This window comes from Aedes albopictus, chromosome 3, assembly GCF_035046485.1.
Source record: "Aedes albopictus strain Foshan chromosome 3, AalbF5, whole genome shotgun sequence".
NCBI lineage: Eukaryota > Metazoa > Arthropoda > Insecta > Diptera > Culicidae > Aedes > Aedes albopictus.
The window spans coordinates 344,971,227-344,999,170 of NC_085138.1; the positions used below are offsets into that span (position 1 = coordinate 344,971,227).

Below are 27,944 nucleotides of genomic sequence, written 5' to 3' on the forward strand. Positions count from 1 at the left end.
CGCAGAGGGTTACGGCAAGGTGATGGTCTTTCGTGCTTGCTGTTCAACATTGCTTTAGAGGGTGTAATAAGGAGAGCGGGGATAAACACGGGTGGGACGATTTTCACGAAGTCCGTTCAGCTGCTGGTTTCGCCGATGATATTGATATTATTGCTCGTAAATTTGAGGCGATGGCGGAAACGTATATCCGACTAAAGAGTGAAGCCAGGCGAATCGGATTAGTCATTAATGTGTCCAAGACAAAGTACATGATGGCAAAGGGCTCCAGGGAGGAATCACCGTGCCCGCCATCCCGAATTTCTATCGACGGTGATGAAATCGAGGCGGTTACAGAATTCGGGATAAATTCAGAGACACATTGTAGGCAGGAAATCGAGCTTACTTTGAACTCCCCAGAACTCTACGATCGAACAAAGTTCGCCGTCACACGAAGTTAATTATCTACAAAACGCTGATTAGACCGGTAGTCCTCTATGGGCACGAAGCATGGACCTACGTGTAGAGGACCAACGCTTCCTTAGAGTTTTCGGACGGAAGGTGTAGCGTACCATCTAGCAGAGTACAGATAGAAGACGGGACTTGGAGAAGGCGAATGAACCACGAGCTGCATCAGCTGCTGAGAGAACCAAACATTATCCGCACCGCGAAAATCGGGTGGCTACGGTGGGCGGGTAACGTTATCAAGAGTCATCCGGCCGGTACTAGAAGACGTGGTGCGCAGCGAGCTAGGTGGGTCGATCAAGTGGAGGACGATCGGCGGGCCCTTCGCAGAGTGCGGAACTGGAGACAAACAGCCATGGACCGAGTAGAAGGGAGACGACTCCTACGTTCAGCAGAGGACACTCAGACCTTAATCTGACCGGTAAGGTCTGAGCCCATAACCGGATGCATACAATATACAGCTCTCAAAATGATTTCTTTACCATCCATTTCCAACGCAAACACCGTTCATCACTAAACTTCATCGTAGAAAATCAATGTATTATTCACAGCTAAAATTGAAATCCGTCCCGAAGCATCAGCTCCGTAATGTCAAAATAAAATTAAGGCAACGCTCGATGATCAACCCAGAGTTCCGAGAGTTGTCACAACGCGTCAGTTTGTGCGTTTCAAAGGCACTTCTTGTCTTGGCCCCGATCAATTCCCCTCGTTGTTGTTGATCGAATTGGATTCTTACGCTACGTTAGGCAAAATGTGTGTTCGCTACCGCGCACATTCCGCGCGGCAACTTGTGTGGCAATAGTGAGAGTATGTATGCGAGATTGCACTTCCTTGGGAATCACCCGTTTGCTTCGCTTGGTTGGTTGATTGATGAAGACTCCGGGAAATGCTATGCTATCGATTCTTCCGGTTCTCTGTGTGGGAAATGCCGCAACGAAATGGGAATTTGATTAGTGAAATTTGTACAGATTGGAGCAAGGTAAAATGCTGATGTAAAAGCGTAGAGCGAAGCTCGACAGGTGGCCTTCAGCTACTAGTAGACGGGAAACAGCAAACACGCATATGATGGACAGAGACCCAACCACACAATAGAACAAGCAGGACACACTCTTTAGGAATAAAAAAAACGCTAAAATTAAAGAAATAATTAGATTATAGAAAAAAAAAAAGATAAAACGAACACAAACAAAAGAGTAAACGAAAGAAAGCACACAAGAAATACAAACAGAACCATTTACCTTGAACCGAAATGTATGTGGTTGGTTGGATGATGACAGCGAATGATGAAGATGATGACAAGAAACAATAAAAACGGAAGTTGAAACTGACGGTGTACTGATTCAGAAACCACAAAAAATACATTTTTATTGACTTTATTCTGCTGTTTCGACTTAAAAATGTAGTTATCCTTTCTGCTATAAGAAGACTCGGTGTATAAGAAATAAGCATCTGATTGTTTTTTTTTGTATAGTTTGCTGCTTGCGCATTAGGCTAATAATAGGCGTTTTAAATGTATCTCGATAAGAACTGATTAGCATTACAATGGATGGACTGCTATTAACCGTAAGAGAAGTAGTTGTCTGTTTCTGTTTGTTGTTCGGTATTTTACACTAGGCGTAAATCAAGGAGGAGTGATTCGATTTTGACGTTTTTACCCAACTAACAGTTTTTTTGCTTTTTGGAAAAGTATTTCACAGCATTTTTGAAGTCTTTGAGCTGATGTTGACTTTCAGTGCCTCAACATATTTGGGTAAACCTCGAATATTACTCTATACTCTTTAATTGTGCCTCAAAAGCATATTTTCTAAGAGATTCTACTTATAGACTCCATTATTTAAAGATTTTCCACAAAAAAAAATCATTCAGAGAATACAGGGATGCTTGAGCTTGGACGCCCGCGGATGCTACCCCAGTATCGCCAGACCAACTATACGCACACAAGGAACCAATGAGATATCTGCTAGGAGACATCTTCAATGTGTGAGCGTTAGTTATTATTATTACTATATATTTAAGACACTTTACCACTTAAGTGGCATTCGTGTCTAAATTAACTAATTTACTTTACATTGATTTTACTTAGATTTCGTTATTAATGTTACTATGTTTAGTAAACTTTAAGATGGCTGCTTCGCGTTGCGCGTTGTATGCTAGGATATCGTTTATGGAGCCGTTGATCCCACAGTCGATCCGTTGTTGGGCATATTTCCTGCAGTCGGTCAAAATATGTTGGACAGTTAGGTGTGTCCCGCAACAGCTACATGTTGGTGGAGAATTTCCGTCGATTAGGTGCAAGTGTGTCATGCGGGTATGTCCTATTCGAAGTCGTGTCAGGATGCGTTGTTCGGAAGCACATTTGCGATCTGGATACTTTGTTGGTGAGTCTTTGATCTGTCTCAGATGTGAACGGGTTTGGTGCCATTCAGACTCCCATGCAGTCCAAATGCTTCGCTTGGTAGCTTTGATAACGTCTTGTGCCGGCGATGAGATGTCCATTTTCTGCTTATGTCTAGCTTGCTTCGCTAGGGTGTCTGCTCGTTCGTTTCCTTTAATACCGCAATGGCCTGGGATCCAACACAGAGATATGCCCTTTTCGTGCAAAGTGTTTTCTATGCATTGGATCCATGGATGCTTAGATCGACCGCCTTGAATGGCGTCTAGGCAACTAGCAGAGTCGGTAAAAATGATTGTATTCTCTTGGGAGCTTGCTTTGAGTACGGCAGTAAGAAGACCATGAGCTTCTGCCGAGAAAACACTACAGATTTCTGGTAGAGCGTAGCTTTCTTCTTCATCTCCCATGACTACCCCTACTCCAGTGAAGCCAATATCTTTGGAGCCGTCGGTGTAGTATTTTTCATAGTGTTGGTAATGATTCGTGATATGCTCCTGGAACGTGGGTAATACGACACTTTCGTTAGAACCGGCTTTGATACGTTTCCTGAAGTGGTTGTCGATGTATGGGGGATGGTTGAACCATTCTCGATCAGAGTTTCGGAGGGTGTGGCAAACCTTCGGCAAAGTGCAACCTGTGATTTGCTGGAAATAATGGTTGGCTCGGGATACCACAGGATAGTTGATTGCAGCTGGCGTTTTCTCCAGAAGTCTAACTGCTAGCTGCGCTAGTCGTTGCACTAATGCTAGACGGAATGGTAGGCATCCAGCTTCCGCCATGATGGACGGAATGGGGCTACATACAAAGGCTCCGGAAGACTGTCGCACTACTTCGTTATATGTTGGACATAGTAGCCGTACCATGTCGTCGATGTTAGTGCTGGTGAGCACTAGGCCATAAAACAACTTTGATATGATGAGCGCTGATCCTGCCTTGAGTAGCACGGATCTACTACTTCTCTTCAATCGACATCCTAGAATGCGCAGGATGTTGATCCGTTTGCTACAACTGTTCTTGACAGACATCAAATGTTGCTTAAAATTGAGATTTGAATCTACCAAAATTCCAAGTATTTTCATTTTTCGAACAAGTGGAATGGGGGTATTGTTGATTTGAATTGCTCGTCCTCGTTTCCGGTGGCGTTGGTGACAGCAATGCAGTAGCTTTGATTTAGACGGTGCGATGGAGAATCCAACACTAGCGGCCCATTTTGTAACAGCAGCGACAGTTTTTCTCATTATCTGTCGGATTGCTTGGCTGTTTGTCCCTTTTACCACGAGAACAACATCATCCGCGTACAATAAAATATCGGCGCTTCCTGGGATTTGATTGAATATGGGTTGCATAGCCACCAAAAAGAGCGTAACCGACAGGATTGATCCTTGCGGAACTCCATTTTCCGCTTTCCTGTGGCTGGATGTACATCCGTTTGCTGAAACTTGGAACTGTCTGTTGGCAAGAAAGCTGGAGAGAATGTTGAGCATGCGCCCACAAATTTTCCATTCCTTCAGAGTGCGGAGGATGCCGGGCTTCCACGTTGTATCGTACGCCTTTGACACGTCGAGCGCTACAATCTCGACATGCTCGTTGTTATCGAAATTGAGCAGGTGTTCTAGGTGAGCTAGATGAGAGTCAACACCCTTGCCTGACCGAAAAGCATGCTGACGTGGGTCTAGTTTGTTGTTGGTTTCAAGCTCTGTAATGAGACGGCGGTTGATCATTCTCTCGAATATTTTACCCACGCAGCTTAACAGAGATATCGGTCGGTAGCCGTCCGGCCTGCTGCGGTCCGCATCCGGCTTAGGAATTGGTACTACTGTCCCAAGCTTCCACTCTTCGGGGAACATCCCTCTGTCCCAGATACGATTGAACAACTCCAGCATAGAAATTTTCGAGGATATGGGTAAACGCTGTAACATTGGGTAACTAACGTTGTCTGCACCGGTTGAGGAACCCCCTTTGCGATTAAGAGCCCACATCAGTTCTTCTATTGAAAAGTCTACATTGTACTGCTTATGAAGATGTGGTCGTTGACATTGTACATAGATATTGGAGTCTGTTTTGTGTTGCCTTCGAAACTTGTCAGGGTAATTCGAGTCAGATGATTTACTTTCATACTCGTCAGCCAATGCTTCTGCTACTGCCTTTCCATCGTTGGTGTACCCGGTCGGGAGGTTGAGCGTCAGTCTATTTCCACTTTTCTTTCCTTGAAGTCTGTTTAATTTGTTCCACACCTCGCTTGCTGAACTCGTGGGATTGATGCTTTCGACGAAGTCTTCCCAACTTTGTTGTTTTGCGTCGTTGATGATCTTACGAGACCTTGCGCGGGCTTCCTGAAACTGTTTCAGTGCTTCATTTCTTTTGGGGTCTTCACCGCTTAATCGTCGAAGAGCACGTAATCGTTTGCGTCGTAGCTTGACAGCTAGTTTGACTTCCTCATTCCACCATGCAACTGACTTGAGTCCGCATTTGCCCGACGTTTTCGGAATGGATACTTCCGCTGCTGCAATGATCCTATTCGTAAATTCCTCTACTGACAGGAAATTTCCCGGGCGAATCGTTTCGCTAATGAGGTCTTCGAAGAGTTCCCAATTGGCTTTTCCGTAAGCCCATTTTGGTCGATAGCGCGGTTCACTTGAGGCATTCAGCAAGTTGATTAAGATCGGAAAGTGGTCACTGTCTGAGGAGTCTGCCAGAACGTTCCAATTGAACTTTGCTGCAACCGACGAAGAGCACATTGCGATGTCAAGAGCTTGTGAATTTCCAGTTGCTGGATCTATTCGCGTGTGAGACCCGTCATTCAGCACCACCATATCATTTTCAACGACTAGTTCCAGAATTCTCTCACCTCTTATCTTGGCTTCGGTAATAGAAGAACCGATTTTGCTTCCCCAAGCGAGGTGATGTGCGTTCAAGTCTCCCAAAAGCAACGTTGGTTTAGGGAGCTCTTTCAAGAGATTTTCCAGTAAGAAAACAGCGTCTTTTTCTCTTGGTGGCAGGTATACCGAAGCAACAGTAATTTTCATCGGTACGAAGAGTTGAATTGCAACGACTTGTAGATTAGTTTGAACTTGCATTCGCTGGAAAGGCGTTCCATTTTTAATTGCCAAACCAGCGCCTTGTCGCCCGTGGCTCGAGCAGTGGCTGAACAGAAAGTCGTAACTGTTTCCGAGGAATTTTGTCGACAGCTGACGATTGCCTATGTTCGTTTCTTGGAGAGAGATTACGATAGGTTGATGTTTAGCAACTAGCATTTGCAATTCACTGCGGTGTGACCGGAGGCCACATATATTCCACTGCATCGCAAAGGACGGGGTGGTGCGTTCATGATTGTTCGAAGAGTCTGTATCGCCAGAAGATGCGGGCCTCGAACGTGAGTACCTTGGGTGTACGTGTGTGCCGGTTGCAGCGTCTGTAGTGTCGGTACAGTTGTCATTCGACTCGACTGGATTCCAGGAGGTAGTAGGCAATGCAAGGCGCTCGTGACAGGCCCCATTCCTGTCCCCCCAGACATCCACTTCCGGTGTAGGAAGGGGGGAGGTTACTACACGCTCTCCCTCCCCTCGTCGAGCACGCCCGCGAATTGGGCTGCTTGATGTAGATGTGCTTCTTTGCTGAGTAGTAGACGTGTTGAGCCCTAAATTAATGGAAAGGTTTCGGCAGAGTGACTGTTTTTCTTGGAATGAGTGTGTTGAGGAGGTACTTGCCGTTAAAAACGACTTACCCACGTCGACTGCCGCCAGAGGCTCATCGGACGAATCCGGGACATCCCTGGTCAGGGTCGACGTGGTAAGCCTCGCGCTTGGCGATTCAAAAGATGCAGAACTGGCGGATGGCACACAGTTTATGTTGTTGTATCTGTCGTAGGCGACGGCGTCAGATACAATATTGCTTGGTAATGCTTCAAACTGCTTACACAGGATGGTGTAGTCTAGCGTGGTATTCGATCGTTGTCCAAATTCGAATTCCATTAGGTCATTGCAGAGGTCCGTTTTTGCGTCTTTAGGTAAATGTTGTTCTTCCAAATTCAAGTCCGTTTGTAGAACCAGGTCAGTATTCAAGATTATGAAGGGGTTTTCAGCCATTGTTACAAGTCAAGCTGGTTCCGCTACTGCTCGCATCGGAGTGGTTTGATATGCGGCCACGAAGATCACCTGTTGCCGACATCCCGAGTTCACGTTTGTTACTTCTGCTCCGGGTACGATAGCTGTTATCAGTTCCTTTGTCACGATTGTCTTTCCTTTTAGCTGGTGGTGAGACAAAACTTTCGTCCTTTCTAGATTTGTGCTGCGTCTTCGAGGTTGTCGCGGATGACTGAGTTTCCTTGGGTGAGGTGGTTTGGGTGAGCGGTTGCTGTGGCTCACGCAGTGCTGATTTGATAGAAGCGAGCTCTTTGGCCAATTCAGCCACTTGATTTTGCAGAGATGCAATCAATTGGTCCTTCGTAGCGATCTCTTGTTTGAGTTGGTTTTGAATCACGCGTGCTATAGTCTCCCTCCTATTTTCTTCGTTGTAGATGCGCCTTGCTTCGCCAAACGAAATACCTCGGTCAACTTTTATGTGGATGATCTTATCTTCTTCCTTGTATTTGGGACATTCCCGAGACCTTATGGAGTGATCTTTCCTGCAGTGGAAGCAGTGAGGGGTATTTTCACATTGCTCTCCTTCTGCGAGGTGAAGTGGTGACGAACATCGTAGACAGATACCAGGTTGACTGCATGATTTCCGTGGGTGACCGTAGGTTCCGCAGTTGAAGCACAGCAGTGGTGATGGGTAGTACGCTCTCACTTCAATCCGTAGTAGTCCGAAATACACATGGTCTGGAAGTTCCGTGCCGTGGAAAGATAGAATCAGCAGTGGAGTATTTTTGAGTTTACCATCCACTCGTTTCTTTATTCGCCGGACTGCTTGTACATCTTGGGATTTCAAATTTTTCGCGATAACTGTTTCGTCCGTGTTGATAGAGTCTGGCTCATATACCATACCCTGCACCGTGTTCAGCGTTGGATGTGGGAAGATTTCGATTGGCGTTCCGTCGGTCAACTCCGTCATCTTTGTGAGCTTGCTAACGATGTTTCTGGAATTGGTGCGAAGAAGATAGCGCGTACCGCGTCCCTCGCGAGAAGCTTTTACGCTTCGGGCTTCTTTAACGCCGATTGCCAACTCAACAGACGTGCCAATGATGAACGGCTCAGGGAGCTGAGGGTCGTCCGTTACGTTTTCCGGAACTCTACACCTTAACACCAGAACCATGCTTTGTCCCATCTCGTCCTTGCTGAGCATCCATTCAGGAGTTCTTCCGCATCGTTGGGATCCAATTGGATCATTTGAGGCCCCCGCCATCATGGCGGGGGGTTTTCCGGTCATTTGACCAGGCTCTGCTGACACTTTTTCGGATACACTTCACTTTTTCGATCTCACGTGATAAAATATCGTGGGCCGAATTTGTGTCTGATTTTGACACCGACTTGCACTCGGGGTCCACTGATCAATATATAGTGTATCAGCACGGCAATTGTATTGGTGAGTATCTCCAGCCGCGCGGCGGCAGCTTCATAAACTTTTCACACGATTTTCACAGTCAATGTCTTGCAAATTCACTAAAAATCCTTTTTGCCTAGAGGTGCACACACCGAACTTGGCACGCGATCACCGTTTTAGGACTTATCGGTTAGCAATTCACTATAAATTATGCGAATTTAATACGAGTAGCTGTCACGTGTTGATATCCAACATGACCCGAACACTCGAAACTGAGTGAGCGTTAGTGATCGTCTATTTTAAGGCGACAATGGCGCCTGCCACGTCAGGTTGCAGGTCAATGTGGGGAAGAGGAAGGAAATGATTATTGCAATCGTTTGTATCTACAGCAGACCTCTGCGGCTGCACAAATTCATGGATGTAGGAGTGCTGGTGGGATATGGATTGCAGAGGGTTCACACATTGGTGCGTGGATGCCAGGCGTAAGGTGATAGATTGGTGTGATTATTATGTCGTTTTGTTTTTGCGGTGGTGCTACAACGGTGTAAGCACTTTTGCACCGAAAGTGTTCGTTTTTGATTTTCGTGCTACACCGGTGCAGCACTTTTTCTGCACCGCGCATGATAGTGTAGCACTCAAAAAATCGGGAGTGTAGCAGGTGCACACCGTGTCCACCAATCAGCGTTTGCAAAGTTGTCAATATTTTGGTGTTTATACACGCACACCAATGCAACTGCACCGAAAATGTTCGTTTATTCAGCGAAAAGTGTAGCACGAAGCGGTGTAGCACCGCCGCAAACACGAAAACGACATTACTATGAAGCTAATGCGGCACAGTTCGCAAGAGTGCATAACTTGTGGGCGTTATCTGATAGACTAACACTGTGCTGCGAAAGCTGGAAGGAAGAGAAAGGCTTTTCAAACGATTCTGGTTCTAGCGATGGCTATGAACACGTGAATATACATGAGTTGTATATGTAGAGTGAAGGGAAAGAGTAGATAGAAAGATATATAGTAGGAGGAAATGGACGAGCCAAGAATTGAACCCACGACCTTCCGAATACGAATCAGAAGCGGTAGCCACTAGACTACCAAGGCCGTATCATTCAAACAATTCAGGGATGCTTGATGCCTATAACAATTTCCGACAAGGACTCATCCACAGTATTCTAAGTTTCAGCTTTCAATATGCTTCAGGTATTTGATCATGAGCTAAACATAGATGACCGTCAAAATTCGTAGTTGCTACTCCGTGATTAACCAGAACATTCAAAATTTCACAAGGAAGCAACAAACGGAGCAGCTACCGCTCTCAATGTGCATTTTCGAGAGTTCTAATAAACTGTATAAGGTCAATTACGGCGCCGGCAACGTCCTTACGGTCATCGAGGAAGGGAAGGAATGTTAGTATGACGTAGGTTGCTACTAGAGACCTAGATCACCTCACGGGAAGAAGTTTTTGTTAGTGGAGAGGGGGAAAAGTCACATGATCGGGATTCATTTTGGTAAGTAATGTGATTCATGCAACCTCTATTCATCACGGTAATACAAGATTTCTTCGATAAAGTTAGTCATCTGCAAAAAAAAACAAATATCAAAACTGAATCACAATCCTTCGTCGATTTACGCCTAGAATAAAACCGCTCCGTAAAATACTCTAATAAATGTGACAATTACTCGGATGATGAATTTGATGTTTTAAATTAAACAGCAAAATCTATGGGATGCAATCTGTTACATGGAAACATGATAAAATACATCTAATTGTCTCTAGTAGGGGGGAAAGTATCGTCTTCGTACACGTATCATAGGCTAGGCATAAATAAAAGTTATACTGTCTAAATATCTACTTCTCGTTCGGAAGCGACTATGACGACGCAATAGAATTGATTTTGACTATTTAGCATTCAACTACTACCACTATTATACTGCTAGTACTACTACAGAAGATGATCGATCGCATCGCTATTACACACGACGCTCAGTTGGTTCCGGTTGAACCGTTTGAAATACATATTTTGGCAACGAGGAGAACTACGAAGATGTTTTACCTTTACACAATTTATCAGGGTTTTTAGTTCCGAACGCATTCTTTCATAAGCTGAGTTATTAGTTGTCCTATCGTAAAAATAATCTGGCACAACTCTGCCGTTATATTGAACAGCGTCTACTTTCCTGTGATGGAAAAGTTTAGCATGCAAAGATGTACTGTTCTACTGTTTTTTTGTTCAAATCCAACGATGTTTGACGCCATTGAACGCATGCTTCAATATACTCTTTAGGATCCTGCCAGTACTGATGAATCTACACCTAGGTACCACAAATGATACAGTACAAAATGTCAAGCCATGTACAACAAAACAAGAGAACTCAACAATCCAAAAATAACTGAACTCGATACAGCCAAAAACAAAACGTGTGTTGTTTCTACAGTCACGAACACTAGAATGGAGATATCGACTTCGAGGTTGAGATTTCGGTTTCAACACCGAACTCGGTAAATTCAATTCTAGTGTAACTCTAGTGACGAGAGGCTCAGCCAAGCACGCGCCGCCCATCCTCTCCCCGCAAAGAAGTCCACAAGACACTTTCACTATGTATATAGGCACTTATGTAGGCATATCAGCAAGGCGTAATACGGTATCGTTAAATGTGTGTGTGTGTTTTGTGTAGTACTACTTAGCTAATAAGAGATTGTACGGGTTTTGTGCGAACCCTTTCTCTAGTCACTTACAATTCCTCAAAAAATGCTACTCGTGCTTTCGTCGAGCCCGATTTGAGCTTCTTCAGGGTGGAATACTTGTTCTCACCTAGGCGTGTCTGCTGGGCGCTAATTTTGTCCAGTGGCGACTGCTTTTCACCGATTTTCAGCTGTTCGATCTCCGACCGGAGCTCCTTGAGCTGGTTCTGCACCTGTTTCGACTTGGTCAGATACTCCACCCTGTGTGGCGAAAGATTTCAGAATTTCTGTAAAAAGAATCTCAAATGGAACGGACTCACCTCTCCTTCTCGATCTCCAGTGACAGCTGGTCCATGTCGCCGTCGATCATTAGGTCATAGGTATTGCTCTCGAGGGCGGGCGTTTCCGGCGAGGAGGACGGAGTTATGAAAATCGACTCGGTCGACGTTCGGCTCAGGAAGTTCAGGAGTTTTTCCTTGGCCTCCTTCTCGGCGACCCGGGCGTGGATGAGTTCGTTTTTGAGTTTTTCCGTCTCCATTACCCGCTTGCGGGATTCCTCGATCATCTGGGCGGTGAGCAGTTCGGCTTCCTTGGTTTTCCGCTCCAGGTAGATTTTCTCCTCCTCGGTTTTCCGGGCCGTCATCCGCATCCGCGTGACCTCCTGCTCCACCTCGAGGGCTTTGTGCGAGAGGAGCAGGGCTTCCTCCTCCGCCAGTCGGTTCTTCTCGGCGAGCAGTTCCGCGGCTTCTTCGCTGCGGCGCTGGAAATGTGTTGAGTGGGGGAAAACTATTGCTTGAATCTATCATCTACCATAAGTAATATTTTTTTAAGAAACTACAATTCGTTCTTCTTGGAATATGAAATTCTTTCTTCCTAGAATCTACGAACATCCCTATAAAGCCTCGTTTAGATTTTCTAAATAGCTGTTCGTGTGATGTTTTGTTTTGCTAACGGCCACTCTAGATTTCGAAATTCCTGCTACATTGTAGGCCTAAAAAATAGATTGAGGTTGATGATTAACCTGGGCTTGTTAGGGGAATTCCGACCGAAGAATTCTTTCAGGATTCTTCAAGGAGATTCAAAAGTTTGAAGATTTCTTCAGGAATTTTAGGAATTCTATTCATAAAATAATCTTCCAGGAAACATTGCTGCTGGAAATAGACTGTAAGGTTGACTCTCTTGATTAACATCTTAGGCTTACGCGATTTTTTTTTAATACTAACGATACGAGAATCCCCTGAGGAAGACATTATCAGCGTGTCGAAACGTCGTTTTTTAAACCTAAGATTGTGTTGCCGTTAACCAATAGAATCTTCCAAGACTCACCAGCAGGTACTTTAAGGATTGTTTCAAAAGATCTCTGTTTCAAGCATTTTACAACAAATTTCTAAAGAAGTTTACTTCTGCAGAGATTGTCCCAGATATTTAGGGTAGGACGGGGCAAGATGGCCACCCGGGGCAAGATGAGCACCCCTCCGTTTTACTACTTTTATGATGAATTTTGCCCAAGCAACTTCATAATCCGTTAGAATAATGTTCATCCTGTTTGTAAACCTGATAAAAGGTACTTCATAATGAACGAATTAAACAATATTGTCAAATAAGTCGATAGCATGGAATTTTAGCATTTTCTTATAAGAAATCATCAGAATAAAATAAGGTTTTTATGTCAGAATCAAATTTTTACCATAATTCTAGTTATCAGCCAACATTACTAGCTTACTGCAAAGCATTTTAATTTACATTAGAAAATATTTTCTAAAAACAAACATTAAAATTTATTCAATTTTAGTTATTTACCTATAGTGGGGCAAGATGAGCACCCCTGATGGTAATATAGAAAATATTTTGAAATTATTGTAATCCACTCAATAGTGCCGAACATAGGTTTCCGTAACCTCTGCAACTATTTGGTTGAGTAAATTTCTAAAAATAAGCAACCTAATAATCGTTTATTGTTTTTCGGGTCATTTTGTATAAAGTATTATAAAACCGCATTTTTTTTTAATAATCGAAAAAAAATGATAATTTTAGAACGTGATACCATAGCTATACACAAGGTTCACTATATCAATCAGTGTATGACCAATTTATTGTTAAAATATTGGGATTTTAATGAAGTGCTCTTCTTGCCCCGTGGGGGTGCTCGTCTTGCCTTGTAGCATGTTCGAACTGACCATAAAACATCTTTTTTGTTTAGTCAAATAAATCATCCTTATTGTGAATTTTTAACCCTCCCATGTTTATGGGTGATAGAAAACAAGATATAGAAGAGAACTACTGAGAGGTACTTTGAAAAATTGTGTTAACTTTCAATAAACTCAACGTGATCCTTAGGGTGCTCATCTTGCCCCGCCCTACCCTATTTTAAAAATGGCACAGGGATCCTTCTTAAAAATAATATTTCAAAGACTACTCAAAGAGTTTCCTTCAGGGATCGCTTCAAAAGATACTTTCGAAGATTGCTTTGGACTACTCTGCGAAATTGTCTTAGGGATATCGCAATGAGTTCTCAGAAAGGAAGGGAATGATACCCTAAAATCTTCAGAAAATGCATCCCAAGGGGCGCTAAAAGATTCCTTTGAATTTGTTTACGTAATTTGCTTAAAATTTATTTTAGAAGATCTATTCTGGGATTATCTAAAAGTTTGCTCTAGACAGGGATGGGAACACTCACTTGCAAAGAGTTACACTCACTTGCTATTTTCTCAGCTCAGAAGCGTGCAATCAAGAAACATTGTATGTACGACTTTTGCCTTGTGGTTTGGTCTAAAACTTTGCCGAATAGAATAGGGGTCGCACACGCATCTCAAAGCCGTGACAGGGCTGTGAAAGCGACTCTCCACGAGGTGAGTGTAATTTACATTCACCTCGTGGAGAGTTGCCTTCGCAGCTCCCTCACGACCTGGGTATGTGTTTGCGACCCCTACACTATTCTGCAAAGTTTTAGACGAAACCACAAGGCAAAAGTCGTCCATACATCATTTCTTGATTGCAAGCTTCTGAGCTGAGAAAACTGCAAGTGAGTGTAACTCTTTGTAAGTGAGTGTTCCCATCCTTGGCTCTAGACTAGAGATTCCCCAAGAGATTTCTGCAGTAGTTGCTCTCTAGGAGATTCCTTCAAAGATTCATCCGGGAGATCGTTTCAGGACTCTCTCGTGTGTTACAGTAGATTATTTCAAGGATTATCTTTCTGGAGATTCTTTCAGGGGTTTCCATAGATTTTTCCCCCAAAGATTCGCTCAAGAGGTCAAAACTTTTTCATTGATTTTTCCAAGAGAATATCTTCAATAACTTTGCATGATGAATGGGGGTTTCCCTAGAAAACTGCTTCAAAAGTTTTATTTCAGGCAATTCTTACTTGAGAAATTGCTTCCGCAAATTCCAGGACAGATTCACTCTGAGATTTCTAAAGAGAAAAGTCAAGGATACCTTTCGGAACGATCCCTTGATTTGCTTTTTGAGATTATTTTACAGATTCTTTTATTAATAGCTTAAAAGTTTGCTCAGGGGGGTTCCTCCAGAAGATTTCATCAAGGAATCTTACGGAATTCTCCAGTAGATTTAAGATTAAACATTGCCCTAGAGATTTCCCAAAAGATTTCCTCAGTAGTTGCTCTAGGAGATTTCTTCAAAGAACCTTCCGGGAGACCAATTCAGAACATTTGGGTATGATATAGGAAATTATTTCAAGGACTCAACTGGGAGATTTCTTTTACGATTTCTTCAGAAAATTCGTTGAGGGATTCCTCCAGGTTGCTCAGGGATTTTTTCATCACCAGATATTCGCTCAAAAGCATTTTATGGAATCTCTTGAGCGTATTTTATTCTTCAGAGTATTTTATGGAATCTCTTGAGTGAAAAAAAAGGACAAACATCTTTAAACAAAACATCCAAAACAATTCCTTAGAAGATTGTTTGTGGAAATTCCTTCATAAATTCCTCATAGAGATTCTCCTAGAAAAATTTTCAAGGATTCCTATGAGCGATTCCTTCCTATTTTGCTCCTGAAGATGCCTTCAAAAATTCCATGATTATTCCATAAATTGCGTAAAAGTTATCTCTGTAAGGTTCATCCTAACCTTTCAGAGATTTCTCCAAAAGATTTAAGATTAAACCTCAAAACTTTGTTCAAGAGATTCCCTAATACATTTCTTAAGTTTCTTCAGGAGGTTTCTTCAAAGATTTTTCACGCAGACCCCTTCAGGATTCTTTCATTTGGTATTTCAAGAACCATGGACATTTCTTCAGTGGTTTACCATAGGATTTCACCAAAATCCTTTGAAACTGTAAGGAGACTCCTCCACGGATTTCTCCACGAGGTATTTCTTTCAATTATTTATGGTAAGTGGTTATTATTATAACTTTATTAAAGAGATTTTCAGCCCTAGGCTGGTTCATCTCTTATGGTAAGTGGGTATTTTGCAGGGAATCTTCCGAAAAAATAAAATCCTCGAGATTCCTTTAGAGATGGCTTTTGGAAATTCCTTTATAAATTCCTCCTAGAGATTCATTCAGTGATTTTCTTTGAGGAATTATTCAAGGATTCTTTTCAGCTATTCCTTTCTATTTTGTCCCTGGAGATTTCGTCAAGAAATCTTACGGGAGATGTTGCAGATGAAACTCCAATAGATTGACTTAAAAATGTTCAATGATTTTTTCAGAGATTATGCTATGAGACATACCTTGACGAGTTTCTACAGGTGTTTCCTGCATGGTTTTCTGTACAGGATTTTTCAACAAATATTTCCAGAAAATTTCTTCTGGGATTCTTCTGAATGAAGGACTTTTTTTTAAGTTTGGCCTAGGAGATTCTTCAAGGAGGTTTTTACAGGAATTCTCTCAGGAATTCCACCAGGCATTTCGGCAAGAATTCTTCGATATTCCATCAGAGGTTGTTCTCTAAGATTTCTTCTAACATTCCATGACACATTCCCAAAGGAGATTCCTGCATGGTCTGCTCTAGGAGAAATGCCTTTAGGGTTCCATCCGCGATTACCGTTAAAGGGTGTGCTGAATATTCCTATGAGAGATTCTTTCTGGAGTTTGTAATCGATTCGTTCAAGAGATTCTTCCAGAGATTTCTCTGTGAGGTTTTTTCAATAATTATCTCCGAAGATTTCTCCAAAAACTGTTTCAGAAGATATCGTCAAGAACCCTTTAGAAAGAAGATATGTCTTTAGGGATTCCACCGGTAGGTTTTTTTTTTCTTCACGGGTTTCTCCAGGAGACTCCTTCAAAAATTTATTCAGAAACTTCTTTCAGTAATCTTGAGCAATGCAACAGAGATCTTTTCAGGAATTATATGAGCGATTCCTCACTGGGTTGATCTTGAATTCCTGATGTCAGGGATTCCTTTGTTGGTTTTCAAGAAATTCCTTCCCTCTTCAAATACTGTTCTTGGAGATTCTTTTTTCTCAACATTCATTCAAATATTCGATAGCGAAATCCGAAAAAAGCCCCATCATAAGAAGTATCTTCTGTGTTTCCTGCAGTACGTTTTTTTTTCAGGAATATTCTTTTAAGAATTGTTTTTCGAAATTCCTTCAGTAATTCATCGAGGAGGTTCATTGGAACATATCTCTAAGAGATATGTTTATGAGCTGCTGCAAAAGATTACAAATATTTCTGCAGAAATTTCTCTTGATAATTTTGTAAAAAATTATCCTCAATTTTATAGAAAAATCTATTAGGGGTTACTCCAGGAGAACTTTCAGGAACTGTTTCATAATGACTAATGGATATTTAAGGGAAGATCCCGTGAACCATCAACCAAGCCGTTCTACTCCGGGTTCATATGGCACAGACGCTTCAAGCATTTCGATGTATTCGTTAATATATCGCCTTCATGCCTAATTTCACCTTCTACAATCTACAACTAGTATGAAAACCTAGCGAATACTTTCAAATGAGCTCTGCAACGAATGATGAAGAAATTTCCTGTAGAAATCCTAGAATTCTTGATCCTTGAATTTTCTACTGTAATAATCTTACTAAAAATTGTACATTTCGATCTTCTCAGACTACCCTTTTCAAGGGTTAGGAGCAGTGCTGAAAATGTCATTTCGACATATGTACATTCAATTACCTACACCCCGTTTCAAAAGCTGAACCTGAAAATATGGTACATATATGAAAACTTGTGCGGCTTGACCAGTTCTACAAGAAAGTCACGGAAAACCGCTTTATCCAAAATATTTAGGGTAAATATCATCGACTACCTTCGAAAAAATTGATATTCATCATGTGTAGTCTATAGATATTAGAGTGAAAGCGATTTTTTCATGACTTTCTTGTAGAACTAGTCTAGCCGCATAAGTTTATCTAAGGGCATATTTTCAGGTCCAGCTTCTGAAATGAGCCGTAGACGATTGAATCTAGATTCACCAAAATTAGATTTTCAGCACTGGTTAGGAGGCATCAAGACATCACAGTACCTAATTTTGGTTTCCCGACAGCCGAACTTACCAACGCCTCGTTGGCAGCAGCCATCTCCTCCTGCAGCTGCATCAGTCTTTTCTCCATGTTGGCCCTCTCCTGTTCGGCTTCCTCCCGCAGTTGTTTCTCCCGCGCTAGCTTGTTCCTCTCGATGTGGCGCCGGTGTTTTTCTTCCTTGGCTTGGGCCTTCATCTGCTGGATCTCCATCGTGTCCGGTTTGCGTCGTTTCATGTACAGCTCGTGGTTTCCGACGCACAGATCCAGCAGCTCTTTGTTGTTGCGGGCCTTCTCCGAGTAGAACGTGGTGGCCACGTTGCCCTTTTCTTCGTTCGTTTTGACAAAGAATTTCTTCCCGTCGAAACTGATGTTCCGGATTTCGTTCCACGGGAACGTCGTCATCGGGGTCAGTTTGTTCTCCTTGCTGTAGATGTTGAGACCGAGCGCCGTCACGCCCACGTATACTTCTGTGTTTTTCTTGTTCTGAAATATAGAAAAATATTAAACATTATCCATACTAGAGCAATGAAACCGTAACTACCGTAATGGGAAAATAGTTCACCCCGAACATGTCCAGATCCTGTGCGATTTTCAGATACTCCATTTCTACCTCGTCACGGGACATGCCGCGATGGTCCGCATACCAGGTGTTGATGCGTTCTTCCCACATCTGCGGCGTCATCTGGTACTGGTCGATCACTCGCTGCGGTAGTAGGTTTTCACTGATCAACATACCCGGTTTACAGATGGCCTCGTCGTAATCGCCGTACTGGAAAAAGAAGGAACGTATAATAAGTCATTTTGCCATACAGTAGGATGTGCGACTATTTATTATAATTTGGGCATAATCAACGCGCATACTTAGGAAGCAAGAATATCTAGGACATGTAAACGCTCAGGTAGACCCCAAAAGGAGAAATTCCGGGACATCTGAAGGTCATGTCAGCAAACGGAAGCAAATTGGTCACGTTCTGATGGTTGATCGACGTTAAAACCTATCGTGACGCTACCACGTCAAGTTGATTCAACATGCGCCAAAATCTTTTCATCATAACCAATGTACGATACCCACGACCGCCAAGGTACGACTTTGGACATTGAAGCAACCGGATGGAATGGAGGAACAGAACGCAGCGTTGACGGTGAAGCTGCATCAACACAGCATGGACTATACCTGGGCTTTGATCTACATCTGCCTGGAAACATACTGAGGAAACCGAAATTATGATTTTCATAATGCCTTTCATATATGAAAAGGAAATTTGCTAGAAGAAAACAATTTCATACGATGCGTATGATTTCCATAAGCTTCTTATGGAAATCATACGATCAAGGTTTCATATTTATACGACGTGCGATGAAGTTCTATACGACGCTCGTATGAAACTTATACGAACCCTTCTCGTGTGAAAAAAATCATACGTCTCTCTTATGAACGTCGCCCAACTCTCCCTCGGATAAAACAAGATGGCGTTTGAACAGAAGTTGGTCGCAAAATTGAAAATTCCGGTTGATGTTTTAGCTATTTTCGAAGTTATTTAGGAAAATGTATTCCATTTTATAAATATTATCACAATAAATACTCCAAATAGAGTGTGACGTGAATATAGCGGCTCTCATTACATGGCTAAAACAGCAAATGTTTAACGCGTTGTCTCAGGCGGATGTACACTGGCGGTACGATGTGATCTGGTAGTCCTGGGAGTGGATTACAGAATGGCGTAAACAAATCGCAAGTTTTATCTCGATATTTATGTAAACATGTACTAATTTTTCAATTTGATTATTTTATAGAATCTCTCCAACATATTGGTTGTGACAAGTGAGATCCTGGAGCCGGTTGCAGAGACACCCGCCGAAGACAACAACATTGGTGCAAAGGAATACGCCGTTTAAATGTTCTATTTATTTTTTATTATAAATACTAATATAATAACAGTAATTAACTACAACCAATTTGGCACACAGATTATGCCAAAAGATATTTACTTGAGCTCGTTTCATTAGTGGGGTTAGGTGACACAGCTCGACTCTTATATCAATAGTGAAAAATACATGATTGAAATTACTTCAATGTATTTTAACACTGCGAGTCATCTCGTTCAAGTATACTTTCCACTTTGATGTACGTGTCGGCCTGGTAACCTCATTTGAAATGATTTCACTAAAAATCACAATCACAAAATATCACAACTAAATATAATAAAAATTATTCTCAAATGGTATGAAAGTCATAATAAAAAAATTAATACGATTTTAAATTGAAGCTTGTAATAGATATTTATGAATTTCATACTTTATGAAAACCATACGAGCTTATTATGAGGTTCATACGATTATAACACATATGTATAAATTTCGATTATAACACATATGTATAAATTTCATACGACGCCTTTATGAAAACCATACGAATAGAATATGGAACTCATTCTACTCTCCTGGCTGAATCTTTGATAGTGCTGTCGTATGAAATGCATAATAAATTCTTTTGGTTAAATTTCATAGTCGTTTCTTATGGAATTCGAACTTTATTTTTCCTCAGTGCAGGATTCCTCCAGAAATTCCTTTCGTGATACCTTTAGAGATTTCTCCAAGGATCTTCTAAATCTCCTCCTGTGATTTCTCTTAGTATTTCTCCCGGAATACTGCCGAAATACCCAGTTTTTTGCTAAGATTGAGTATTATTTGAACTAAGGAGATTAGATTTAAAGAGTTTCTGATAAAGGACGTCTAAAAGCAAATATACTGGATGAATCCCAGCTGGAAATGTTTAACAATCTTAACAAAAATACCTGGGGAAATCTTAATAGGAATTCCTGAAGGAATTTATGTAGAAATTTGTGAAAGTATCTATAGAAATCACTGGAGTAATTCAAGAAGCAATCACATCAAAATTACTGGAGGAATCCCAAGAGGATTTTCTGAAGGAATCCCAGTAGGAATTTTTGGAGGAAGTCCAAGAGGATTTCTCCAAAGATTTCAGCCGGAATTCCTCTTGGAATCGCTCCAAGAACGTTTACTACGATTACTCCAGATATTTTTCCTTGGAACCTTCCAGGATTCCGTTCTAGGGTTCCTCCAGGAAATCATTTTCAAGTTCCTCCAAGCCTGTTGGGATTCCTCTAAAATTCTCTCAAATGAACCATCCAGGGATTTTTTTATGGATTTCTTTATGAATTTATCCTGAGACTCTTCCACAAATTCTTGCTGCGATTCCTCCTGGGAGTATTCGAAAAACTGATCCAAGAACATCTTTTGAAATTCTAGAAATTCTGCTAGTGATCAACTCGCTAGTGATTGCCCAAGCGATTTCTCCATGGATTCATCCCAGAAATCCTCTTGGAACTTTTACAGAAACGCCTGCTGGAATTCCTCTTAAAATGTATTCAGGTTTTTTTTTTCAATAATTCCTCAATAAATTACTCCTGTAATTTCACCAGGGATTTCTTCAAGGATTCCTCCAGATAAAAATAAAACCCTACGGAGATTTTTCCAGGAATTCTTGCTGGAGTTTTGCAAGCATTCCCAGCTTGGCTTATCCAGTATTAGCTCTCAGGATACCCCCAGGAATTTCCAGGATGCCCAGCAATAATTGTCTGAAGACACCAGTAACAATTCCAGGACGGTTCTCACCAGACATTTCTGAAGGATTCCCAGCAGCATTTCTGGGGCATTGTTTAATCTCAAACGAATAAACACATTCATCCACACCGGACAGTAAATCGTATACTAATACTTTTGTTCATCCAGAGGATGTTATGTAAATGTAATTTCAAATGATGTTTATGTATTTTTCCATCGATAAAGATCGATAAGATCTCTGATCGTCAATGAAGGCGTACAAGGCGCCTCGAACATAAAAATTAGACTAAACAGACGAAAAAATAACGTCTACGATTATTGCAGAAACAGTATCATAATATGTTACTTCACAATAAAAACTTTAAATTTTTACAGTAAATAATACCATGAAACGAGCTGACTCATTCATGTGCCTCCATTTATCCTCATCGTTGGTTGTCGAACGAAGCACAAATCCAAAACCAAAACTCAAATGAATTCACCCGCACAAACCTCTATTGACAAGCTTGTAGGCCTATCGTAAATTCCAGACCGATCGCAAAAGAAAACATAAAACATATTGCTGACTGCACCCCAAATTGGACTGACACAATGGTGTGCACACACTTTCAAAGTGTGATTGCAGCGCTGGACCACGTCGGATCGAGTTGGGGTCTTCGGTGCACTTATTCCTTGTAAATCAAGGAATAAGTGCACTGAAGACGTTGAGGCGATCCGAGGCAATTGTGCACTTTTATCACACTTTTTAGGCGTATCAAAAATAGTGTGATAGTCCAATTTGGGGTGCAGTCAGCAATAAACAAACGAATACGCACGGTCGCACTGTTCCAAGCTTCTATCGCGAACTGACTGCTGGTGATGCGGCTGGCTACATACAAAAGCTTATCAAACATTATTCCTCTACTTCCCAGGGTTGCTCTAGAGCACCATCGATTTTCGACGAACTCGATACAATCTCATTAGGTAAACCCAACTGCCAACTACTTGTTTCAATATTGGAACAGTTGATGAACAATCAAAAAAGTATTGATATATGTACAACTTTTTTTTTCGTTGATTTCGACAAATTTGGTCAATTTGCAATAACTTTTGTTCAATCACTTTTTACGGACACGCTTTCTTGCCATAGAAATAGTTCTGAAAGCTTGGAAGCCATCATGATCTTGTACTGTACAACTTAAAACTCTGTGTTTGTCCAATATTGCTGTAAAAATATTAGGGATTCTATAGGATACTCTTCCGGGGATTCCAGTTATGCATGCAGAAAATAGGTTTTTAGGTAAACTTTTAAACATTTTTTCGCTGATTCCGTTGAAGACTCTTTTACGAGTTCTGCATATACTATACAGGAAATCCGATAAAAATTTCTTATGGGATTCCATGAGAGAGTCCTTCAGGAGTTGCACTATACCATAAATTATTTTTGGAAAACTCGCTATATTTTCCTGTGCTGTACTCAATCTTCAGATTTTTTCTTTAAATTTTGATTTGAAGTTCCTCCAAAATCTGTATGTATAGAAGCGTTTAGGTACGCCTTTCCCATGACTTCTGTCAGGCATTTCTCAATATACTTTCATTGACTTCTGTCAAAGGTATCAAATTTTTAAGGGATCAAGCAGAAAAGTTAAACGTAACCGAGTTGTTCAGGAATCCTGAGAGGGCCTTCATGGACTTTTCTCAGAATTATCGCTAGAATTCTGCTGTCAAGGTTTTCACTCAAAAAGTCCTTCGGGAAATCTTTTATAAATCTGAAAATTGCGCATAAGAAGTATTCAGAAGTTTTTATATGAAGTTGTCGAGATCAACCAGAAACTACGAAAATTCCTCAACATTTAATATACATTTGTTTCCAAAATATACATGAAGACAGTATTATGACAAAAAAAAAACTACGGAGCTAAAATGAACATAACACAGGCAATCAGGTGGAAATAAAATCAAAATTCTTTCAAGTGCAATGTAACTTAGGCGCCGTCCACAAATTACGTAACGCTCTAGGGGGAGGGGGGGAGTATGGCCAAGCGTTACGGCCCATACAAAAATTTTCGGGGTTTCATACAAAGAAGCGTTACGGAGGGGGGTGGGGGGTCGAAAAGTTCGATTTTAGCGTTCCGTAATAAATAGACGCTGCCTTAATGAAAATTTTAAAATTTCTTGACGAAACCCTGAGTTAGGTATAACTTGACCTACTCAAATTGTGCCAAAATAATTATGTGTCAATCCTGCAATTAAAAAAAACTCTCAAATTTTGATGAAAAAATACGGAATTTAATTTCCCATAGCTTTAAACAATTATTTGAAAATCTAATTCGAATGAAACCATTAGTAGAATTTGGATTGATCTATCAATGATAATTGCTTATTATGCAACTGAACTGTTTTGTCATGGGTAACCTTTGAAAATAAATGATTAAAATTAAAAATATCTAGGTATGCCAGTATTACCTTATAAAATCGAAGACCTCAAATATGTCTGTCTTTAAAATATGCATCATTTTCTCCTAAAATTCCACGTAACTTTGAGTTTAAGTTCAGACATTTTTCTTCAGACTGCCCGACTAAAAATATTGTCTGCCGGCAATTCTGTTAATGTTGATATCAGTCTATTCAAAACTCGATTGTCATCAATGCAATACACTGCCTATGATCGCATAATTGTCCCATATTAATAGGAGACGTAGGAAATATGGGACTGATATGCTATCATGGGCAGTACAGTACCATGAAGATTTTTCCCGATGTCTTTTACAATTTCCCGTGTATTTCCCGGTGATTTCTAATTCCCGGGGTTTTCTCGGGTTTCCCATATTTCCCGGATAGATGGACACCCTGCTAGTTCCGTCGAGGAAGAGGTCAATTTCTGATTGCTTTTAAACCCATCTTACGACACATTATTTTCCATTAATTTCAAAAGTAGGTAGGTACATTAGAAGTCATTTCAGAACTTTTGGCCTTCATATACCACATGCAGGTCCATTCCGGGATCCTGGTTTCTCAGAGGAAAAGAATAATTTCTGATGTTCTAGGGTAGGTTACCCCAAAATGGACATTTCTAGGAAAACATGGTAAAGTTTTGAATAAATTTTTCATTCTTTATTCCAGCACACATTAAGATGAGCAGTTTTGAGAAGGCTGGACCTGTTCCGGTGACGTAGTAGGCCAGAATCGGTTCCCCTAGGGACCCCCAAAGAACAATTTCAGATCTTTTTGTAACTCCTTCGTTCGACGGCTCGGAATTCATGAATTTTTATTCAGAAGCCAAAAACACTGTGTCGAAAAAATAAATTTAAAAATGGGTCTGGTCCCTTCCGGATACTTCGCAATCGGTTCCGGTAGGGACTGAAAGGGAACACTTTCAGAATTTTCTTGTAATTCCACCGTTAATGGGTAGTACGGAAATCGCAAGAAATTTCTTGGCCTATCTCGATGCGTGGAAAATTCAGGCAAGGAATCGCTCAAGAAATAATAAAGCGTCGCTTTATTCCGGATCCTAGTACGGAGCTGAAACGAAACGTCAAATCAAATGGGGCTTGCTGTGTTAAATTTCTTTACCATTCCGGTCACGGAAAAATAATGCACTGAACGAAAATTACTTGAGCGATTCCGTTTGAAGTGCATACCTCCCATAAGGCTCAAAATTCATGAATTTCATCTAAAAGTCAATCGACATGGTGTCGATGATCAACACTTCTTTTGGTTTTGTTTGCATTATTTCACTCATTTAGAATTTTTTTTCTTGAAAATCATAGGCATTCGACCAAAAATTTACCAGGATTGCTCCAGATGTTATTTTCAAAGATTTTATTTTTTTTTTCAGTTCAACTAAAAAATCTAAGATTTTTTTTTAAATCTCCAGGCAAAAACGACAGACTGTTATCCAAAGAACACTTGGCCCGGTTCAAGGAATTCTACCAGAAACTATGGGTTCCACGACTAGAATCAATAAAGCGATTTTTTTTTAAATAAGTAGTAGTCCTTGCAGCGACTACTCAAGGAATTCCTCCATATGTTTTGTACGAACTATTGAAACTACAAGAACTTTCACTCTTCAAACCTAGAGGATCCTTTAATTTTTGCTTCACTTTGTCATTACTCGACGACAAGATTTCAATTTTTAGACTGACTCGTTTCCGTTACATCAGTTTTTACCCCAGTATGGTAAATAGTTTAATAGACTTAGAAGGCATATCTCACAAATCCTTAATGTGTTTCAAATTTAACACAATTTGTCCAGACATCAACATCATTGAGATACATTGTAATGATGTAATTATTTTTTTTTAACTATTTTTGTTTGTAGAGACAAACCAGCTAAGGGCTGAAAGTCTCTGGAATAAAGACAAATCAAGATATTCTAAATATCTCATATGGGATCTAGGTAGGGTTTGGGTACTAGTAGTGGACCCCCTAAGCCATCGAAATTTACTTCTGCGGCTTTTTAGCTATGTTAAGGCAGTGGATTGTTCCAAAGTGGATTTTTTTAACCCTCACAGCCCCAGGACAAACTTTTTATTTTTAATCGGCTGATACTCAGGATCTGTAAAACATAAAAATAAGTGGTCTTTACTATGATCGATGGGAAGAGTTGTACTTTATGCAAGGCTAGTTGTCAAACTAGAAGTCCATGCTTCAACCTGATTTTGCACCGAAAATAAGTGTTCCCTGGTGCTATGTTTGGCGATATGTTCTACAGCTGCCATTTGGCTACTTTTTCAATGATTAGCTGTTAATTCTCGGTAGATCAATCAAAGTGGAATCTAAATCTGGCCTTTAATATCTTAGCGAAGCGTGCTTTTACAAATTGGAATCAATTTTGTAAATTGGGTCAGAAACCGATAAACGCCTAAAAGTATGCAATGATCTAGTAATAACTCGTTGGCTAAAGGTATGACCCGTGTTTGAATTTTAGGTGGATTAATCACATGAGTGAAACTTTTGAAAGAAGGGCTCAAATATACGGAACAAATTCTTCATAGACACCAAACTTCTAAAATCATCTTTTCAGGTGCAAAATGATTTTGATCACGAAATTGGGTCTTAGGGAGTCCTACCGGAAGTACACTCCTGGGACAAAGTTTCAGACGCAACTTATGCTAGAAAGCAGCCTCAGCATTGTGTTCTTGCGTTGGCCTACCATTTCAAGATGATAAAGATGTCAGAATTATTATAATATACCAGATTAATAAACGACTCGCCAAAACATTGCACCAGGGAACACTTATTTCCGGTGCAAAAACAGGTTCAAACGCGGACTTCCGGTTTGACAACTACTCTTACATGAAGTACAACTCTTCCCATCGATCATAGTGAAAACCGCTTATTTTTATATTTTACAGATCCTGAGTATCAGACGATTAAAAATAAGAAGTTTGTCCTGGGGCTTTGAGGGTTAACAAGTTCCACGTCCCCTCTTTATGTTAAGACCGTCAAACATACAACATTTATAAATTATTCCAGTGAAATACGCATTCGAAAATACGCATCGATGTTGCCTACAATGGACACCCCTGGGGTCCATTATAGGATTATTTACAAATATCTTGGCGCCTATAGTGGACCCCTCATTTGATTTCCATGTTAGCTGTCACGCCGCCGACGGTGCCTATAGTGGACCCTCTCTGAGTGTGCATATAGTGGACCCTTTTGAGTGTTTACATTCATTAAATAGTTAAAATAACCGATGGTTGCGGCCACTGGGTCATTTGTTTGCCAGGAACTGCTGTGTAGCAATGTAATTGATGTTCCCCCGGTGGAATTTGCCTGGAAACAGTTGATTTGGGCATTTATATTTGAGTTTTTCTGAAGGGGGTCCACTATAGGCGCAGGGTCCACTACTAGCACACAACCCCGATATTAAAAAAAAAAACTATGTTAACATCTACACTACATACCTTGGCTTGCACTGCATAGGAAGCCAGCAGAACGGACGCCTCCGGTGGGCAATAGACCTCCATCGAGAGGATCGCTTCCTTAATCTGCAGGAAGAACATATGCTGGGTCACCTCCTGGACCAACTCTTCGGCGACGTTTTCCGGATAGAACTTGGCCATAAACATAAACACACATCCCTCCGGGGTCAGATTGATGTGCTGGTCCAGCACCTTCTTGTCCATCTTGAGCCAACAGCTGTAGCCCTTCTTATCCATGTAGCGCAGCCCAAAGTACCACGTCTCCCGCAAGCCGATAGTCCGGCAGATCAAATCAAACAGGAACCCTCCGGTGGCCCTGTGCTCCAAGTGAAACTCCAGCTCCGAGTCGTAGGTGCACACCTTGACCGGGAACTCCTTGCTGGACTTTTTGCGCCGGAAGGGAGCCATCATCCTCCCGGACGGGGGCGCCCCGAATATGCTGCTTTCGGAATCCAATTTAGCACACTTTGGTCCGGATGTGGTCTCCCTCGCAGGAGCCTAACCAACTCCTATTTCGCAACTTCACTGTCCACTTCTTCCGAAAAGGGGCGACCCAGAAAAGTTGGCACGAATCCGCCCTACCAAAAAGAAACCCGTTTTACGTAAACACAAACACCATACACATTACACACCAGCGATCTCATCAAGAGACTCTTTCGTTTAGGTTTGCTACCGACCGACGGACGATCGGACCCGTTCTTCTTGGCGACGGTGTGCTGCTCTTCTTTTGCCACTCTTCACGGCGATGAGATTGGGTAAGACGAAAAATAAAAATTCTAGGACTTCTTCATCGCATTAGAGAGGGGCGCAGCAATTTTGTTGCCCTTCACTTTCACGGGAAAACACTAGATTCGACACTTTTCCACGTTAATCGCGTTCTCTGGCACTCGCGGAAGCATTTGGTACACTTTTTACCCTTAAATACTGCACTAAAATTACGAAATCTGAACAAAATAAAAATTGTAAATAACTTTTCAGTCTGATCTGCAGAGTTTTTGAAAGGGAGTTTTGGACTTTTTTC

The 27,944-nt window shown here is 41.3% G+C and overlaps 1 protein-coding gene across 3 annotated transcripts; it reads right to left on the reverse strand.

Moving 5' to 3' along the window:
• Positions 1-951: 951 nt before the first annotated feature.
• LOC109432691 (merlin) lies at positions 952-27,944 on the reverse strand. Of its 3 annotated transcripts, none has more exons than XM_029865080.2 (6): positions 26,906-27,944; positions 17,971-18,198; positions 17,463-17,912; positions 11,315-11,754; positions 11,125-11,255; positions 952-1,355 (listed from the first exon to the last, which is right to left on the reverse strand). In XM_029865080.2, the coding sequence occupies exons 1-6, from the start codon at positions 27,332-27,334 to the stop codon at positions 1,336-1,338; spliced, it is 1,698 nt and encodes a 565-aa protein (XP_029720940.1). In that variant the 5' UTR covers positions 27,335-27,944; the 3' UTR covers positions 952-1,335. The 3 variants fall into 3 exon arrangements, with proteins under 3 accessions (XP_029720940.1, XP_029720937.1, XP_029720939.1); XM_029865077.2 differs by having other exon boundaries at positions 11,049-11,255; XM_029865079.2 differs by lacking the exon at positions 952-1,355 and having other exon boundaries at positions 9,914-11,255.

What these genes read in the sequence shown, in the direction of transcription:
- LOC109432691 (XM_029865077.2), bottom strand. Translation starts at nt 27,334, where the DNA reads ATGATGGCTCCCTTCCGGCGCAAAAAGTCCAGCAAGGAGTTCCCGGTC. An exon ending in CTGGAGATCGAGAAGGAGAG is followed by an intron (nt 11,256 to 11,314) that starts GTGAGTCCGTTC and finishes TTCGCCACACAG; the next exon opens with GGTGGAGTATCTGACCAAGT. An exon ending in GTAGCATTTTTTGAGGAATT is followed by an intron (nt 1,356 to 11,048) that starts GTAAGTGACTAG and finishes TTTCCCACACAG; the next exon opens with AGAACCGGAAGAATCGATAG.